The 20143-nt window shown below is 40.7% G+C and overlaps 1 protein-coding gene and 1 pseudogene across 1 annotated transcript in view; one reads left to right on the top strand and one right to left on the bottom strand.

The window, feature by feature from the left end:
- The window catches only part of zc3h18 (zinc finger CCCH-type containing 18), a 57318-nt gene that overhangs the window by 12439 nt on the left and 24736 nt on the right, over positions 1-20143 (bottom strand). The window contains exons 9-13 of the mRNA XM_086299752.1: positions 19694-19968; positions 12058-12240; positions 7073-7198; positions 6798-6890; positions 3593-3859 (exon numbers count right to left, since the gene is read on the bottom strand). Coding sequence (XP_086155878.1) covers positions 3593-3859; positions 6798-6890; positions 7073-7198; positions 12058-12240; positions 19694-19968 — 944 coding nt within the window. The remainder of the gene's footprint in view (positions 1-3592; positions 3860-6797; positions 6891-7072; positions 7199-12057; positions 12241-19693; positions 19969-20143) is intronic.
- LOC147325302 (uncharacterized) lies at positions 7394-11486 on the top strand (annotated as a pseudogene).

Raw genomic sequence — 20143 nt, 5'->3', positions numbered from 1 at the left:
CATCAACAAAAATGTATCAGTTGGAACATGAGTTCTTTCTGAGCTAAATAGGTGGACACAATTATCTTGCTACTATCTCCCTACTAAAAGTCAACACTGGACAATGTTTGGCTCTTAAACAGCAAATCTTATTCCTCTGCATCACTTTTTCCCTCATCAAATAAAACCAAAATGCTGTAAAATGCAGTGCAAGTACGGCTGCAGTTACTGATTACGTTTTGTGAGCGTATTCTACTGATTATTCCATTGATTAATTGGATAAGAAATACTTCCTAAATAATAGTAATAACAATAAATAGTATTCATATAAATAATATATTCAATATTATTTAATATTCGATAATGAGCAATAATAGATATTCACCAGAGAAAAGTCATAGGTCTTTCAAAATGAACTGGTCATTGCTTTGTATTTTAGAAATTGAGTGAGCATTTTAGAAATTAAAAGATTTTAAAGACAAAGGCAAAAAAAAAGAAAAAGAAAAGCGCACATGCAATTTAAACTAACGCATTAAAAAAATTGCCTATGCTCTGTCTTTAATTGGAGGTAAAAAGAGTTTTGACAGTATCACATCTCCTGGATGAGGTGGATTTGGTGTATGCTTGGCACCACTTTACTTGTGTGGGTAAGGAGGCGACCACACGCCACATGACCGGAGAGCAGCAGCCGAGTCCTTCCCATACAGTAGGATACAATATGAGACCACCTTTAGCTTTTCTGTTCCATAAATACACTACTTAAAGCGTAGTCACTTACAAGTGATACAAGCAAAAATGAAGTGGTGGAGTCATAGCAAATGCTGTATGGTACAGTCTGTACAAGACGTCTTTGTGACAATTTTGGTAATTAGATTCTAGTAATGCCTTTTTAGTCCTGTACTGAGAACCAGTTAGTGAATATCTGTGAGTATAGCCCCTTTTCCATTAGTACGGATTGACTCGCCACAGTTTTCGGGGGTTTCCATTAGGTTATAGTACCAGGTTCTAAAATGGTGCGTGCTTGGCAGGGTTTCAAAGCGATCCAAGAAAGTAAAACGTGACGTCGTCCTCCAATGTAGAGCACCCCTTGCTGCACTCCACAGCATACACCATGTTGATTACTTTATGTTTGGGAATTTTGTCCTTAGAATGAAGTGGTTTTTGTCTGAAGGTGTGGCTGGGTCTAAAGTACACTGGGACGTCGTGCTTGGAGAGGATTTTCCCGAGTTTCACTGATTAACCTGTTACATATAAGGGATGACAATGTTATTCTGTTTGTCATTCTTTTTCTCCCATTTGCCAATTTGATGAAAGCACAAGTGGGATAACCACATTTTTTAAAGACCTTTCTTCACATCTCTGTGTTCCTTTTTTTCCCCTTCTGCATTAGAGCAAATGTTTTCTGCCCGGTGTTGTAGGGACCTGATTACTCCAAGTTTGTGTTCCAGCAGGTGGTGGGAGTCAAAGAGTGGGCACTATTCTGTGTGTGTGTGTGTGTGTGTGTGTGTGTGTGTGTGTGTGTGTGTGTGTGTGTGTGTGTGTGGGGGGGGGGGGGGGGGGGGGGGGGGGGGGGGCTTTGTGTAAACTTCAACGTTGAGGCTTCCAATCTCCTCAATGTGCACAGCACAGTCCAGAAATGTCAAACTATTATCCTTTGTATCTTCCCTGGTGAACTTTATATTTCTATCCAATGAGTTGATGTGAGCAGCGAGGGTTTCTGCTTCTTGGGTTTTGATTATGACCCAGGTGTCATCCATGTGTCTGTACCGGTGACTAGCCTTATTCTGTATTTTACTCAGCCAACTTGATAGTCAAGCTTGCTAGCCTTAGCCAATACTGTAGAACGACACTAAATATAAAACGAAAAAGGTAAATAATAAAAATAAAAGATAAGATAATTCAGAACCCCTGAAACTAATCTTTTATATACAGTTTAATCTAAATTTAAACATCTAGGTGACCAGTCACGCCCATCTATACTCTTTTTAATACTGCAAGTTTAAGTTTAAACCATCGTGTTGAAGAGGCAGACAAAAAATTACACCCCTAGTTACATCATATATATATATCGGTTCATCAGAGTGAAGTTAAAGGAAGGGAAGTAAACATAATAACAAGCGCCTGAACTGGTTTTCCTGGATTATTTCCACATGTAACTCAATCAGCCCACAAACTTGCACCCACCCCCACCCCCACCCACCCCCACACACACACACACACACACACACACACGAAAACAGCCTTGCACACACAGACTGTTCTTCCCTGCCCTTTTACTCTTCTTCCGCTTTGGCTGATGTTGCTCTCTCACACACTCTCATAAACAAACACAAACATAAGCGTACAAAAGAGAGGTTTTTCCTCAAACTATGTACCCACTCACTCGCCCACGTGTGAGCTCTATGGTCTTCCCCCAAAGTGGAATACATCTGCATTATCACTTACATTACAAAAATATGCAAATAAGAACACAGTTCTCCTTACTGCAAATGAAACTTTTAAACAACGCCGTTCACTGTTTGTGCACTTCCTTGAAAACGTGAGCAAAATAGACATGGTGGGCCAACATGCTGCCATCCACCTACACACACATGGAGAACATCCAAAATGTTTTATGCTCACTTGAGAATTTGGCAGGAGCCACACATTTAAGTAAGTAACAGAATGACAAATCTAAGTACCATAAGAGTTCTGGAAGGGCCTGAGGATTAATAACTAAGACTAAGAACTAAGAGTTCTTTTTTGTTGAACTGTTGCAGTCAGACTTCACTTAACATACAATTTCTTCTTCTTTTGACTGACATCTTTAGGGGCTGTCACAGTACATCATCTGCTTCTGTCTCTCTCTTTGTTCTGTGTGAAATAAAGAATAATATGGGCTACTCTTGTTTATGTTTGTGCTTTTGCTGGTCATTTCCTTTTGCACCCCCAAAAAAGAAAAAAGAGAGTAAAACAACAGACTTCAGAAAAAAAAAATTGAAATACCTGGAACAGAGTATTAGCTCTTTGGTTTTTGTTTTTTCTTTGCCTTTCTTCCTTGTCATAGTGAACTCTGTCACATTTTTTCCTGTTCAAGCCAACTTTTCATCTAATCATCATTTAACCTAACACAACTGAGACTGCTCTGTTAGCTTCATGAAGGACATGTTATGTGTGTCACAACTGAACCATCCTTTCCCAATTCCCAAAGAAAAGTATAGCAACACAGATTCCAAGCTGTGTTTAAATTTTAACATCAACAGATTAATGCAGTCCTCTTATTTTATGCTGATTCATTGACATTGCATTGCCTCATAAATGTCTTGTATCTAGTTAAATGTCAAACCAAATTAGGTGTGCAGACAACTTTTCCTGATTCTTGAAATAGCTTAAATTCCTTTTTCAATGTCATCTTTTTTATTTATTTATTCATTCATTCTAAATAAGAAGCAAAATCCACAACAGGCCCTCCATGGGTTTGTATCCAGGAGCCTCTTGCTACAAAACAACACTAGTAACTTCTCCTAAAGCCAATAATCTTGTAATAGATCATGTCAAATGTATAAGTGTATAACCATTTTTGTGAATTTCTGTGTCCTGTAAAACAAAACAAGCTTTAAGATGAGATGCTTACCTTCGAGGAGGATGCTGCTGTCGCTCCTTCCGCCTGCCTTCCCTCAAGTTGACAGGTTTTCCAGGTTCCCTGGGTGGCAGGGGTTTGACTGCTCCACCAGCTCCTGCACCTCCAGCATCTCGTGGATTGTTAGGAGGCTTTCCTCCATCTGGCAAGGGTTTGGATGGTCTGGACTGCAGTCCCGAAGGCATAGAAGGGCTGGAAGCTTTTTTCATGGGAGGCCTGTCCCTGCGAGGAGGGGGCATGGCATCCTGCTTCAGTGGTATGCTAGGGAAGGAAAAGGGATCTTATAGGTATACAGACAGTAATGGCAGGCATGTGATAGTAGCTAGTAGTGGTGCAACGGATGAAAAATCTCACGGTTCGGATTGGATAACAGTTTTAAGTCACAGATCGGATCAATTTCGGATCAGCAAAAATAGAAAAAAAAGACAAAAATTCGACTTGCCATTTATTTATTTAAGTATTTTTTGCTTATTAAAAAACATTCAACTGAAGACTCATTCCACGCACTTATATAAAAACAAATTAAGGTGCAATATGGACATTATGGACCATGCTGGGCAGCCTCTGCATCCTCTGCACACAGCCATAAAGTCTGTTTAGGGAAAGGTTGCTTCTCCCAAAGTCAAGAACCAGCAGACTTAAAAAGTCCTTTGTCCCACAGGCCATCAAACTGTCTAACTCCTCGCTGGAGGGGAGAGGGAGGGGAAACGGGGACAAAGGAGGGGGGAAAAAGTAGCTGTAGTGCCTTTTCACTGTGCAATAGTTTTTGTTAATATCCAACGGTGTAATAGACTCACAATACTTGAAATGTGCCGTTCCCTTGTATTCTTATTCCTATTTATTGTATTTATGCCTTTTGTGTTCTCTGTATTTATATATGTGTATATATGGTATATTTCTGCTCACATTCTGCAACTTCTGTTGGTGCTGTGCTACTGGAAACTGAATTTCCCAGAGGAAACCACCCGAGGGATAAATAAAGTTTCATTTAATTTAATGTAATCTATAGGGCAGTACAGGGCTTGTACCTACCACTCCGCTGTGATATAACGAGCGGTCACGGTCACGTGGCTTTCCGTTGCCCTGGAGGTCCACCCATTTGTAGTTAGAGCAACAGAAGATGCCTGGGACAGTGCAGCCATAACTTTAAACTTCTCCTGCTCATACCTGCTTGGAACGATCTTGTCGCTGAAGTGGACGCGCAACGAGATATCATAGTGTGGCTCAAGCACGTTCATCACAGTTTAAACCCCTTGTTTTGCACAACGGAATACGGCCTCCCGTCTGCAGCTAAACACCCCAATAGCCCAGTCGGATTGGGCAGCAAAGGGCTGCTTAAATGCCGCAAACTCCTGTACTCCGCTACTTGGACCGCTGACCATAACTACCGCTTGACAGACTGACCACGCGCACCACACACATACTTTTTTTTTTCTTTTTCGAATCTTCGGATCACGTGCGTGCCGAACCGTGGACTGGGATCGGTTCGGAATTCGGATCAATCGTGATCCGTTGCACCACTAGTAGCTAGCATGCAACTATCCAACTATGGGTGGCTGTAGCTCAGGTGGCAGAGCAGGTCAGCCACTAATCAGAAGGTCGGTGGTTCGATCCCAGGCTGCATCCTGGCTGCATGCCAAATATCCTTGGGCAAGATACTAACCCCGTGTTTGCCTACTGGTGGTGGTCAGAGGGCCCGGTGGCGCCTGTGTCCGGCAGCCTCGCCTCTGTCAGCGCGCCCCAGGGCAGCTGTGGCTACAATGTAGCTTGCTATCGCCAGTGTGTGAATGTGTGTGTGAATGGGTGAATGACTGAATGTAGTGTAAAGCGCTTTGGGGTCCTATGGACTAGAAAAGCGCTATACAAATGCAGGCCATTTACCATTTACCAGGCCATCCAATCGAATCGAATCCAACTTTCTGTATAATCCACTTTAAAACAGCCAGCACAGGACCAAAGCTCTGTACAGTAAATAAGTTGAGAACAGTAGATAAAATGAAACAAAAAAACCCCAAAACTAAATAAAACAACTAAAAGAAAAATAAACTAAGAAAAACAACATCTCACAAGGTGTCAAAGGCCAGGGTGAAGAGACGGATTTTCAGAAGTGATTTTAAAAACAGGCAGAGAAGAGGCCTGTATAGAGGCAGTTTGGGAACTGCTACAGCAAAAGCAGAGTCTCTGAGTTTACGCTCAGTCCTGGGTACATTCAGGAACAGTTAATCAGCTAACCTGAGAGAGCGCGTGGGTGTATAAGTCAGTAGCAGCTCAGAGAGATAAGATGGGGCTAGGCCATGGAGGGCTTTAAAATAACTTTAAAATGAATCCTAAAAGGAATGGGCAGCCAGTGAAGTGAAGCTAAAATAGGGGAAATGTGCTCAGACTTTAAAGTGCCAGTTAAAAGACGAGCTGCAGCATTTTGCACCCTCCGTAGATGAGTAATGGATGAAGCACTGACCCCTATATAAAGTCTGTTACAGTAATCCAGCTGACTGGTAACAAAGTTGTGAATAACTGTCTCAAAGTGCTGCCGTGAAAGATTTGGTTTTATTTTAGCCAATTGCCTGAGCTGAAAGACGCACGATTTTATGACTGCCTTAATCTAACTGTTAAGCTTAAAGTTCAGAGTCCACTTTGACCCCGAGCTTTGTGACAGTTGGCTCATTATACTGGGCCAAGGAATCTAAAGACACATTGAAGGTCTCAGTGGGGCTACCAAAAAGCATAATCTTAGTGTTTTTGTCATTGAATTTTAAAGTTACAAGACACCCAAGCTTTAATGTCATCAAGACACTGAAGTCATGGCTGTATAGAATGTGTGCCTTTTTTCTTTACATAGATCTGACAGGCATCAGCATAAAAGTGAAAAGCAACGCTGTATTTGCTCAGTATAAAACCAAGACGGAGCACATACAAAGAAAAGAGGAGGGGGCCTAGAACTGAGCCCTGTGGGTCACCACAGAAGAGAGAAGCAGAGGAGGACACATGGTTACAGAGACTGACACAAAAAGTCTGCTCCAACAGTAGGACCTGAACCACTCCAGTGCTGTGCCTCTAATGCCCACTGCATTGCACAGCATAGGAATGCAACCTTGCAGCTACCGATCAACAAGAAGCCCTTCAAGTGCAAACCTCCGCCAAAGCAGCTCACTCTCTGCTCAGGATTTACATTGAAACTTTTAAAAATTTTAATATTTACCCTTTGGCTACAACAGGCTGAAGGTCTGCTTTGTTCTTAGCGTTCCTCAGTGCTGCTGGACTTGGTGAGGGAGATGTGGAGAAAGACTGAGACCTATAAATTAGATCAGATCAGATCACTCAAATGCACAAAACAATGCGATTCATAGTCAGTTGCTTGTTTTCAATTTTAGAAATTCTCGAGTGGCTTGACATATCTTAGCAGAATGTGTCAAAAAATGGTGTTGGAGAGCAGAAACACATTAAAAACACAAACACACTATAAGATTTATGTACCTAGAGTGGCTGCCGCTGAAGGAGCTGCGTTGGGACGAGTGGCTGGAGTAGGAGCTGAATGAGGAGGAACGGCTGCGGGAACGGGACGATCCGGAGCCTGTATAGGATGAAGAGCGGGACGAGGACCTGAAACGCACATGGAATAAACCCAATTAAAATTCTGAATGGGCTACTGAAGAATTATCAAGCAATTCCTTTCTACCTTCTACACTAAAACAAAAAGTAACCAGAACAGGACGAAGGTTGTTTTTGGCTCTCAGTGCACTCCATTTGTGTAACTTCCCCCCTGAGGGTACTGAGGGGTGAAAGTATGAGACGCAAATGACCATTCCTGCAGTTAATGGGTCGCTTCTCTGCAGCTGTGACCTCACTGAGGAGAGTGAACACAAGGAAAGCGGCGGGGCCAGACGGCATCACCGGCCGTCTGCTGCGCTGCTGTGCTGACCAGCTAGCAGGTGTGTTCACTTACATCTTCAACGAGTCCCTGGCGAAGTCTGTGGTCCCCACATGCTTCAAAAGATCCACCATCATCCCTGTGCCCAAGAACAGCAAACCCTCATCCCTGAACGATTACCGGCCAGTTGCACTGACCTCGGTAGTAATGAAGGTGTTTGAGAGGCTGCTGAAGAACATCATCTCCTCCTCCATCCCAGACACCACAGATCCGCTGCAGTTCGCCTACAGATCCAACAGATCCACAGAGGATGCCATCGCCCACGTCCTACACACCACTCTCAGCCACGTGGACAAAAAACAGGGTAACTATGTGCGAATGCTGTTTGTTGATTACAGTTCAGCGTTTAACACAATAGTGCCCTGCAGACTGTTCACAAAGCTGAGGGATCTGGGACTTAACAGCCGTCTGTGTGCATGGGTGTTGGACTTCCTCACCGGCAGAACTCAGGTGGTGAGGGTGGGCAGGTGCTTCTCCAACAGCATCACCATCAACACAGGAGCACCTCAGGGATGTGTCCTCTCGCCACTGCTCTACTCCCTCTACACTTCAGACTGTGTGGCCACCCATGGCTCCAACACCATTGTGAAGTTTGCTGACGACACAGTGGTGTTGGGTGCCATCTCCAACAACGATGAGGTGGCCTACATGGATGAAGTGAAGAATCTGGCATCGTGGTGCCAGGACAACCACCTCCAGCTGAACGTCAGCAAGACCAAGGAGCTGGTGGTGGACTTCAGAAGGGGTCAGCACAGAGACTACAAGCCCATTATCATCAATGGAGCTCCAGTGGAGAGGGTGCAGTCCTTCAAGTATCTTGGTGTCCACATCTCCTCAGACCTGACATGGGCTGCCCACATTCAGGTCCAGACCAAAAAGGCTAGGCAGCGCCTGTATCACCTACGACAACTGAGGAAGTTCAGGGTCTCTCCAAAGATCCTCAGGATTTTCTATACAGGCGCTGTGGAGAGCATCCTCACACAGAACATGACATCGTGGTTCGGGAACAGCTGTGTGAAGGACCAAAAAGCTCTCCAGAGAGTGATCCGTACAGCAGAACGCTGCTGCAGGATTGCTCTCCCCCCGCTTCAGGACACCTACACCAGGAGATGCCGGACTAGAGCAGCGCAGATACTGAAGGACCCGTCCCATCCTGGCAACAAACTGTTCCAACTTCTGCAATCTGGTAGAAGGTTCCGCATCTTCCGGGCAAGGACAGAGAGACTCAAGAGGAGCTTCTATCCCCAAGCCATCCGTGCCCTAAACACACACACCCGCCCTCTCACATCATCTATAATTGACTGAGACAGGACTCTCTTCCAGACACTCTAAACCAAGGCACAATGTACATTTCAATTCCTTTAATTTTAAATATGTTTATATTGTCTATCCTGTAAAATAGTCAGATGTCTATTCATATTAATGTACAGAATTCACCTGCTTGCTGCTACTACTGCACATTCACCCAGTGTATATACTATATGTATATATATATAATGTTCTTCCTCTACACCCCCCCCCCAATTTTTGCACATGTCGAGGAGCGTGTCAGGCTACATTTCACTGTGTGTTATACTTGTATAACTATGCATGTGACAAATAAAGAACCTTGAACTAGGGCTGGGCCATATTATACCGTTCACGGTAATACCGGTATAATGTTAGGCAACGATAGGAAAATGAAATATCGCGATAGAATATGAGTAAAACGCGCATGCGCAGTGCCTTTGTTTTCATACGCACATGGCCGATTGTTGAGTGAAACAGATGAACCAGAATTGGTTTGTAAAAATGGTGCAACTTCAGTGATGTGGAACTGGTTTGGTGTTTGTCCGTCAGATACACGACAAAGCACATTTTTTTGCAGAACATGCAAGCGGCCGTCGGACTAAGATGCCCTTAAATCTGGGAGTAATCTGGGTCCTAAACTCCGTATCTTTCAGGTGAAACAACACTGCAGCATCACTAAGAGTTAAAAACTGTCTAAATTCTTTCATCTTTAATAAAACGATCAGCATTGCTGCTTTACCAGGTGTAACTATGAAGTTTAACTTCCAGGCATCCATGAAAACAAAATGTATTACATTTAACGGAGTTAGAAGCTAGCAGGAAGCTAGCGGAAGTTAGCTCGCTAGTTTCGCTAGTTAGTTCTGACTGTTCTCTCAGTCAGAACATGCATGATATTGCATGTTCTGACTGAGAGATTTCTGAAAAAAATCAAACGTACAGCTCTGCTATCACTTCCAACATAAATGAAGACAGGAAACTAAACAGCAGTGACGTTTGTAGGGTTACTGAAGTTGGGCTAGCTGGTATATAATTATGTGCTACGTGATCGCTAGCGACACAGCTATGTTAGCATAACATAAACAGTGAAGCTGGAGGACAAACACTAACACTTTTCCACTTATAAAAGTTAACGCTAAGGTTCCTCATGGTTAGAGACAAATGCAATCGCATGGCAGGATGCTGTAAAAGGACCAATCTTCAGTCAGGAGAACAACTGAGATAATCCATCCACAATACGAGGTTAGTCATTAATATACTGCAACAACATGGGAATAGAGCCGCTGCCAGAGAATTCAACATTAATGAATCAAAGGTACAGAAGTGGAGGAAGCAAGAAGAATGAGTTTAATAAAGTTTGATTTATCTGACTGCTTTGTTTCGATTAATGTGCCTTATAATCCCGCGCACCTTATGGTCCGAAAAATGCGTACTGCACACTGCAGTTTAATGTTGCAAAGCACCTCTTTTTAACTTCAGTGGATATTATACATGGTTATGCTCAGGATATGTCAGCCCATTTCTACTGGAAATGCCTTTTGGTTAAACTTTCAGCAAGGAATTTGCATTTGCACTGTTACATTTTTATAAAGCTTTAATGTACATAAAAACCAGCTTCTTGTTTAAGTGAAAATAAATGGAAGGTTGTCTTTTTGCGCTAGTAATGTTGTGGAGTTGTATTTTGTCTCGCATCAATTATATCGTCAGTTATATCGTTATCGCAAATTTTCAAATATATATCGTGATAAATATTTTTGGCCATATCGCCCTGCTCTACCTTGAACCCTGACATCTCAGTCGTGGGGCTCTCCGGCCTTGGAGGAGCCCGACAACTCTCGCTGCAGGAGTACCTCTCGGGGCAGTATCATCCAGGGTGACACTGACCACAGATGCATCCCTGTCAGGTTGGGGTGCAACTATGATGGGCAGAGCAGTGAATGGCATTTGGTCACAGAGACTGGCTCTGAATCACATAAATGTGCTGGAGCTCCGCGCGGTGCTCCTAGCCTTACGGCATTTTCTGCCATATCTCAGGGGACGACATGTTTTTGTGAAAACAGACAACTCCACTGTAGTTGCTTATATCAACCGCCAGGGCGGTACCTGTTCCCGGCAGCTACACAGGTTAGCCAGGGAAATAATTGTGTGGAGCAGCACACGGCTCCTCTCCCTTCGAGCAACTCACGTGTCAGGAATTCTGAATGGGGGGGCGGACCTCCTGTCCAGAGGGAATCCACTGTTCGGAGAATGGAAGCTTCACCCACAGGTGGTGGAGCAGATTTGGCAGAGATATGGCCGGACTGCCGTAGATCTCTTCGCCTCGCAAGAAAACACTCAGTGCCCTCTGTTTTTCTCGCTGTCAGACGTAGATGCGTCACTGGGCATGGATGTGCTGGCCCATCCATGGCCAAACACACTGCTGTATGCTTCTCCTCCCTTCAGCCTGATCTTCCCAACACTGATCAGAGTGAGTGATCAGGGGCTGTCACTGATTTTAATAGCTCCACGGTGGCCATTCAAACAGGTGCATGGGGAGATATACGATCCCCATCCAGACCAGGAGGCTCTCTGGGCCTGGCCTGTGAAAGGTGGAATTTGAAGGCAGCAGGCATGCCTCCGAAGGTTATTGAAACCATTCCGAATGCCAGAGCCTCCTCCACTCGTTCCATTTAAAACAGTAAATGGCGGGTTTTTGAAGAGTGGTGCCATGAAAAGCAGATAATCCCTTTCCAGCGTTCAGTGGTGGAGCTGTTGTGTTTTCTTCAGGACTTGCTGGACAAAAGGAGAGCTTTTTCTACCATAAAGGTCTATTTGGCAGCTATTTCAGCCTGCCACGTGGGGTTTGGTGATAAACCTGCTGGTCAGCACCCTCTTATATGTTGCTTCATGAGGGAGGCACGTCAAACGCTCCAAGTCACTAGACCACTGGTCCCTTTATGGGATCTGTCAGTCGTTTTAGATGCCCTCTTTAGATGCCCTCTTCCACCACCCCTTTGAGCCTATCGGGGCAGTGGGGTTGAAGTTTCTCTCTCTTAAAACCGCTCTGCTGTTGGCTGTAACCACAGCCAAGCGAGTTAGTGAATTAAAGGCTCTGTCTATTCACCCCTCTTGTCTACAGCTGACCCCGTGACTCACTAAAGCGTGTCTAAGGCCTAACCCAGCCTTTGTCCCTAAGGTGTTGGAAACTGGATAACACCTTTCATTATTAGGCTCCATGTTAAGCCTAATATGGAGAAGTCCCTACCTTGAGGAGTTGGACACAGAGATTGAAGAGCCTGATGGTCGATGACGCCGGCGGCCCCGTGGGGGCGAGCCCGGTGCTGGACGTCTCCTGGGGGATTTGGACCGTCGCCATGGGTCCTTCCACTCATCTGGTCGTCTCATGATTGGAACAACCTCCTTCTTTGATGGGGGCTCAATCGGCCTGCTGACAAAATTGAAAAGTTGAAATCCAATTGAATTTTTTATATATATACACCTTATATAACTATAATCTTAATGAAAAAGAAAAGTTTTAAGCCAAATCTTGCAAGTAGGGACTGTGTCTGTCTCCAAAATCCAAAATGAAGGTCTTTCTACAGAAGAGCTGCCCTGAAAGCTAAGGGCTCTGTCTTAGGAACTACAAGTAAGCCTGCAGTCTGACAGTGAAGTGCTCTGGTTGGGGTGAGGTATTTAAAATAAGATGCGGCCTGATTATTCAAAACCTTGTATGTGAGGAGAAGAATTTTAAAAAAGATTCTGGAATTAACAGAAAACCAACGAATAAAAGCAAGTATGCGAGAAATAGGATCTCTCTTTCTAGTCCCTGCAGCATTTTGGATCAACTAAAGGCTTTCAAAGAGCCGAAAATTAATAAATTACAATAGTTGAGCATGGAAGTAATACATGCATGAAGGCATTCAGGGGGTCACGTGACCAAGACGACAGCTTAATAGAGAAGCTCTGGGAACCATGGTCTACATTTTTAAAAACAACCCTTACAAACTGTCAATCTCTCTGTATAAGGACACAGTATGTCAAAAACCTACAGCAGCTAGGCATCCCACAAAGGGAAATGCCAGTGTTCAAAACAGGTTCTGTGTTCAGTGTGTGCGAGTGCTTGAATGTATAATGTATGTGTAAATTTGTGGTTTTTGTTTGTTTTGTTGGGGGGTTTTTTGTGCACAATCTAAAAGACACCAGGATAATATAATAACAACATATAGCGAGGACCAAACAGGAAAGTTTCATTGTTAATATAATGAGCTGGAATGTCAGCGCAAAGAGAAAACTAAATGAAACAAGTATTCAATAGAATACAAGACTTTAAATCTAAGATGATCTTAAATGCGATAAATGCATCTGACCACATCAGACATAAAATTGCTGACTAAATGTTTATTTCACATTTGTCTTAACAGTTAGGCAAGAGGGGTTGCCATCCCTATACACTAGTCAATGTAACTCCGCATGGGAGTTACATTGTCATTCAAGTTAATATCCTCTCACAAAAATAAATTATATGTCTATCTGTGTGTAGCCCATTGATGACAACCCGTTTTTTTGAGAGAATATTTTTAACTGTCTGCTTTAGAAGGAATCTACACTGTAGGAAGGGACTTTAACTTTACTCAGTAATGGACAGATCCACCCGGACTGACAAAACATGCAAAAAGAAAGAAAGAAAGTGCCATTCATGCGCTATTTTTTTTTTTAAATATCCAAAGAGTTACAATCCCAAGTCAAAAAATGCTTCTATATTAGATGTAGTATTGTGATTAGTGATCATGCTGCAATCTCTATGCAAGTTCAATGAGATGGAGACTGCAAACAATTTTGTTAACGGATCAAATTTTTGGTGAATTTGTAGAAAGATGCATAGACAAATACTATGAAAGAAATGAATCTGAAAACAAAGCAAGTATTATGTGGAAGGCTTTTAAAGCCCATTCTTATCCTTAGTCAGCTGTCAATGTTGCCCACTCTGGTTCCTGGAAGACAATAAACATTGGTTGCTGTTTCTTTCTATCTACTTTATTTTTATTTTTTGAGAGAAACCATTCATAAAAGCCAGACTAAACAAATCCTTTTTTCGCTTCTTATCTGCTAACCTGTTGTGCATCAGACATGTAATAATGGCTGAATAAAGCGTAAAATATACCCTGTTACTGTTTTGACAAGTCATTAATGTGACCTGCACATTATTGTGTGTATGCTGTATTTATTCAAAGCATGAGATGTAGAGGTTTAATCTAAACGTTCCAATTAGTAGGGAACATGCTCTAACTCCTCAGTCACAGCTCTTATGAAAACATTTAGTCAAGAAATTGATATGGACATGAGAATTATATTAGGAATTAAAAAGCTAATAATTATAAAAAAAATAGTGAAAAGAATAACATGTCATAATTTCAATATTTATCATCTCCCATTATGTTCTTGTTAAAACGCACATTTGTGTTTTTGTTTAGCTTATCTGTGTACGCAATTGAGTTAAAAATTGTATACATAACGTCTTATTTTATAGTGTAACCTTCATGTGTTTTATCTAAAGCACACTCTGTGGATTTACATGCTAATTATATTGACAGGATTCTTTCACTGTCTTTTTAAAGATTCACTAGCTTAGCTTGTAGCCAACTCGCAAGCAGCATGGCCTCTTCACCTGTCCTTGCTGCACTTTCCTGCTCAGTGTGCCAAATATCCTGAGCAGCCAGAAAAACTGGAGAGCTGGGTGACGGTAGGGATGAAGTACCGTCCTAAACAGAAGCCTACAGTACACCACCAACCTCTTCATGTGTCTGAGGGAAATTGAAAACAGCTGGCTAAGGGGCAAATGTAAAATCTGTAAAATTATAATTCACATTGACAATAATGACACCCGGTAATTTGAATCGGACACCAAAATTGATATTGAATGGCTGAGTAACTATATCAGTTAAAGTCTAACGAGCTTGGAAAGAAAAAGCGTCTGGACGTCTGTTTCTTGAAGATGCCTCACCTCTCATCCAAGAAGCTTCTTCAGTTCTAAGAGCAACTGGTGGAGAGTCCCAGATTTTTAAGCCCTATTGAGAGTGTCCTGGACCCCCTATTGATCCTCTGCCTAATTCCACTTAGCCAAGGTCCGAAAACGGATGCCTTGATGATGACATTTTATTACAGCAATTCGAGGATGCTGAAGGTATTACAGGTACTGCACTGCTGTGGTTTGTATCATATCTATCTAATAGACTCCAATGGGTTCATGTAAATAGAGAGTCCTCTTCACAAACTAAGGTTAATTATTGAGTTCCACAGGGTTCTGTGGTAGGAACAATTCTATTTACATTATACATGCTTCCCATAAGCCCCTTTTCGGTTTTCCCTGATGATGATGAAAAAGAAACATTTTGATCCAACACCTTCAAAGCCCTTTGGACCTCCATGTCATCCAGAGAAGAAAAGCTGAAGGGTTAAACCGCAGATTCAGTTTAAATGGCTGCAGAGAGAGCATGCTGCTCATTAAGCGTTATAAATCTAAAAGAAAAATTCAAATAGATACCCTGAAGAAAGAAAATGTTCATTACAGCAGTTAATACAGCTAACATTAAAATGTTCGTGGCAGTTTAACATTTCGATAACTGTTCAATACTGACATGTGAAGTTATTTCAGTGGAAACACAAAGACACCGCAGATGATACTTATTTGCAACAGTATCAGCAGCTAGTCAAGTTAATTTTTAATATTAATTAGTGTCTGAGAATTTAGTTTTTCACGGCCCTAGTTTAGCAGAGAGTTATCTGTTTCACGTTCACTTTTTAATTATCATTTTAAATTGTTTTACTCTGACTCTGAAATATTTATTATTACCAGATTTATTAACTGATTTGTTGACTAAGCATTGGGAATGATAACTGGTACACTTATACTTACTGCAACTTAAATTTATTAACTAATTTTTTTTCTTCTCTTCAGTTTTACTACTGTAATTTGAATACTGTGATAAAGCAACAGTTAGGATATGAGCATGCTTTCCTACATTAGTCACTGAGGTCATAAAACAAGCTCTGCTAGAGTGAGATAAAAAGCTGCTAAATGCGTTCAGACATTCAGGTGCAATGAGCTAACTTCCTCCTCATAAATGACCGAAAGAAAGTGGAAAAATGTCACTGGTACATCATAAAGTATTTTTAAAAATGTACAAAAGGTCACGCTTGATGAATGACGGATGAACAATGTCCTAGAATAACAATTTTGTCCTTGTATTTTTAGAACTAGTACTTATTACCTAAGAACATTGTCAAAGCTGATTGATTAAGTTGAAAGAGCAGAACTAAAAATCAAAATCGGCTTATTAACAGCAAAGAGCACAACTCAAAATCATTTCCCAAAACAGACCTGGGAATTTTTTCCCTTCTTTAGATTAAAACGGGTATGATGCAAACAACACTTCAATCATCACTCGATGGAGCTCAAAAATTTCTCCATTATGACATAAAGATGATCATTTTTCCACCAAACAAAACAGAGGAACCCAGTGTTTTCACACAACAATATTGATGTATGATATTAGTATTTATTATTCCCTAGCTTACATATCCCTATTTCCCACATTGTTTTGGACAAAGGTATTAAAAAGGTAAAATGACTAACTGTTATCGTTTGTGTAGCCCATTTTACTATTATGTCAGAATCAGAAAAATATTTGCCAATAAACCAAACTTTGTATCAAATGAAAATTTTTACTCTAAAAAATTTATATCAATCCATAAGTAAATAAGTCAAGTATCAACTGTCAAAATATGTCATTTAATTTTGTTTTATATTATGTGTCTCTTAAATAGAGTTAAACACCTCTAATATATTTATATTTACATATATAAGTTTTCATGCGTCGATAAAAAAGATCTTCCATGATGACATCCCTTGACTAGCACAAGACAGCTACAATATTTAAATACATAAGGGATTTTCCCTATGTTAGTTTAGTTTTGTTTAAACACTGCGAAGGTTCCAGTGATCTTCTTCAAGTGTGTATCGTGTAAATATTTGTTGGAGGAAATGAATACTAGTGGATATTCCCACTAAAGGGTAAACAGTATGTTGGCATATAGAACTCCTTAAAAATGCTCACAGGAAACCTTTTGTGATTTATTATTATACTATATGTGTACCCTGCAAACAGTTTGAAGCAGTTACCTAAAATTACATTGGATAAAAATAAAAAAAATAATGACTGCAGGTTCTTTGCACTTGCAAGTAAACAAAAGGTACACATCGCCTAGGGAACGAGAAATTCCACTGTGATGTGATGCAAGAGCAATGAAGTCATGTTACGAGATTACAACTCACAAATCTAAAAATAGAACTACAACAAAACACAAGTTATTTTTATCTCAAAATTCTTATCGACTTAATGTTTCCCGTGAGAAAGGATCAAAAAAAGGAAGTTGGGCAATTAAAGCCAGGAAGCCCATGGTGTACACCAAAGGTTATGGGATATTTCCAGAACTTTATAAGTGTAATTAATCAGATCTAAAAAGTCTTCTGGAAAGCACAAGCCAGATTAGATTTCCAGTTTCATTAATTAATTTGATTCTACGGCTATTTACTTACATATTACTTATTGCTTATTACTACTCCCAAATTTCCCTTTGTGGGACAATTAAAGGATTATTCTAATTACTTGTACATCTGTGATCTTTTTAAATTTGTACTTGTAATTTGTACTACTCTTTTGTAATTTTCATGTTTGCATGTTAAAAAGGCAGAGGGCAATAATCTCACTGAAAGTCATGGCATTAAGAATGGGAGTTGTAGAACACGTTTTTGTCTATTGTTTTTACAAGAATGGTTTGCCTTTATCCGGTTTATCCAGATGAGTAACCTCAGACTTAAGAATTAAGATGGTTAACAAAAAGAGAAGGCAACTAGACATGCCTTTTTATTAAAACAGTTGCTGTTACAGAATAGATAGTACAAATATGCTTGGCAAAAGAGCTAAAAGGCTAGTTCTGTGGTTTTATTTATGGTATGGTTTGTCTGTTAACTTATTATTAACTGTCTTTATATGCGAGGAATAGTTTTGCGTTAAATCTATGGTCTGGCAACCCTAAGTTGAATCAGTGAAGGAGATACAAGAAAAGAAAGAGGGAAATAAAAGTCCCATGATTTACTCGTTTTCTCAACCATGATAAAGTGAAAGCAGCTCTTTGAACATGTTGATGTTGTTGAGATTCCAGGACACAGAAAGGTCATCATTATTGCTTTTGAGGCTGATGAGGAGACTTCCATAATTTCAAAACTAGAGACTATGAGTGGGGAAAAACAACACACACACACACACAAAATAGTAATTTCATAATAACAAAGTAGTCTTTGTAATTTTTCTTCCTTCTGTCACCTCTGCCTTAGCTGATGTAACAAAAACAAACAAACAAATAAAACAAAAACAAAACAAAAAAACCCAAGATGAACTGGGAGTTGCTAGTACAATAATTTTCCATTGGTAACATCTCTCCACTGTGACTTACAAATAAAAATAATCTTACCAATCATTCTTTAATGAGTCATTACGATGATCATTGTGAGGAGTTCCCTTATTAAATGTTTTGGATGTTTTAATGTGCTGCGTGCACATTGTTGATATTATTACAGTGTCATGTTTACTTTAACAACGCACAACATTGTATACTTTTAGACAATATTTCCAGGGAAACACCAACAGTGCTACGAAATCATGTACTCATTAATTAAAAGTGTCCCAAATGAGGAGCAGAAAAGAAAAAAAAGACAACATAAACTACTACTACTAATAATAATAATATTGGGATATTAAAGAGATGTAGAAAAAAGATCAAGTTGCAGTTGAAATATATGAATTCATTATTAAAATAAACTTTCTATGGAACATTATTTTTTGTATTATTATACATTTCAATTTCAATGTGCCACGCAGGGTTTGACTGACAGATGGTTTTCTGGGGAACTTAATGGTCATAGTAATCGCTAACACAATGCTTACTAAATATATTAGTATAACTATCATCTAATACAAGGTTTATGGCACAGCTGCACTAAATTAACAGTATTAACAATTCCCCAAATAATTCTTTATGTTTCTCTAATAGTCAATTCACCAGTATGTGCCCTTTAATCAAAATTTTTATTTTAATGCTAAAATAAAGTAATTTTTAATTGAAACATTTAACAAATTAAAAATATATAAATAAACAAAATAGTCAAGCACATTGTAATGTTATGCTGTAATAATGAAATTATTGTATTTTGATTAAGATTGCAAATGACGCACACACACACTGACACACTCACTCACTCTCCTCCCACCTCTGTGTAACTATGTTGGTCCGCAATCATTTTCACATTGCTAAACAAGAGAACAAATATAAGGTTTCGCTGTGACCATGGCCAAACACTCCAGTTTAAATGTGGGGGACAGAGCCTTGTCACATGTGAGAAGTTTGGTCCAAGTTGGACAAGTTACATGTGAATAAGAGCAATATAAAATTTCATGGTGAATAATCGAAGTTCGCCATGGCGTTACATGCACTCAAAAGTTCTGCAATTTAATATGGCCTAGGTCATAACTTTAGACTGACCAAATGTAAAGTTGATGAAATAAAATCCCTAAGAAAAGTTCACAAACGTGTAACGAAATTGCCAAAATGGCACAGTAAAATTAAAACGGCCCACTTCCTGTTGGGGTTGGGTCACAGGTCCCATGGGCTTTTTTCTGCATTGTGGGATGTTACATTTGTGTACCAAATTTCAATCATGTAGCTCAATCTATGTGCTGGCAATACTTTCATAGGTGGCGCCATAGAGCCATTTTGCAACACCCATGCTGGAAAACAATAAAATGCATACATTTCAACCAGTTTGCCTGAAATATGTTACTCACTTCGGAGGAAGGCTGATTGGAGAGCGTGGTTTCAGTTTGTCCTCATCTTTCTTCTCCCTGGTGTCTCGAGGAGGACGCATCCTTGGCCTTTCCTTCTCATCTCGCTTCATCCGGTCCCGCTCCCATTCTTCTTTCCGCCGCATCCTCTCCTTCTCGCGCTCCCTTTCTCTCTCCCGCTCCCTTTCTCGCTGGCGCCTCTCCCTCTCGCGATGGTCTCGTTCCCTCTCTCGATCACGGTTCCGCTCCCGAGGGTCGCGATCGCGTTCACGCTCCTGCTGAGATGGGAGTTTTAAAAAACAAAAAGTGGTCCTTAACAATGCATATGTTCTGATAGAACACACACACACATTCAAATATAATTATTCTACATTATTTTTGTTGTACTTCATCTTTCTTATCGTGTCTCTGAAGAATATACAATTAATGTTTTGCAGTAATTGCATACCATTT

Source organism: Aulonocara sp. 'chitande type north' Nkhata Bay, linkage group LG7 (assembly GCF_057382095.1).
Source record: "Aulonocara sp. 'chitande type north' Nkhata Bay isolate Kocher_YH1m ecotype deep benthic linkage group LG7, A_spYH_male_GT1.1, whole genome shotgun sequence".
In the NCBI taxonomy this organism is placed as follows: domain Eukaryota; kingdom Metazoa; phylum Chordata; class Actinopteri; order Cichliformes; family Cichlidae; genus Aulonocara; species Aulonocara sp. 'chitande type north' Nkhata Bay.
Note: the sequence above shows the minus strand (reverse complement) of the source record. Positions and strands in the feature narration are given on the sequence as shown.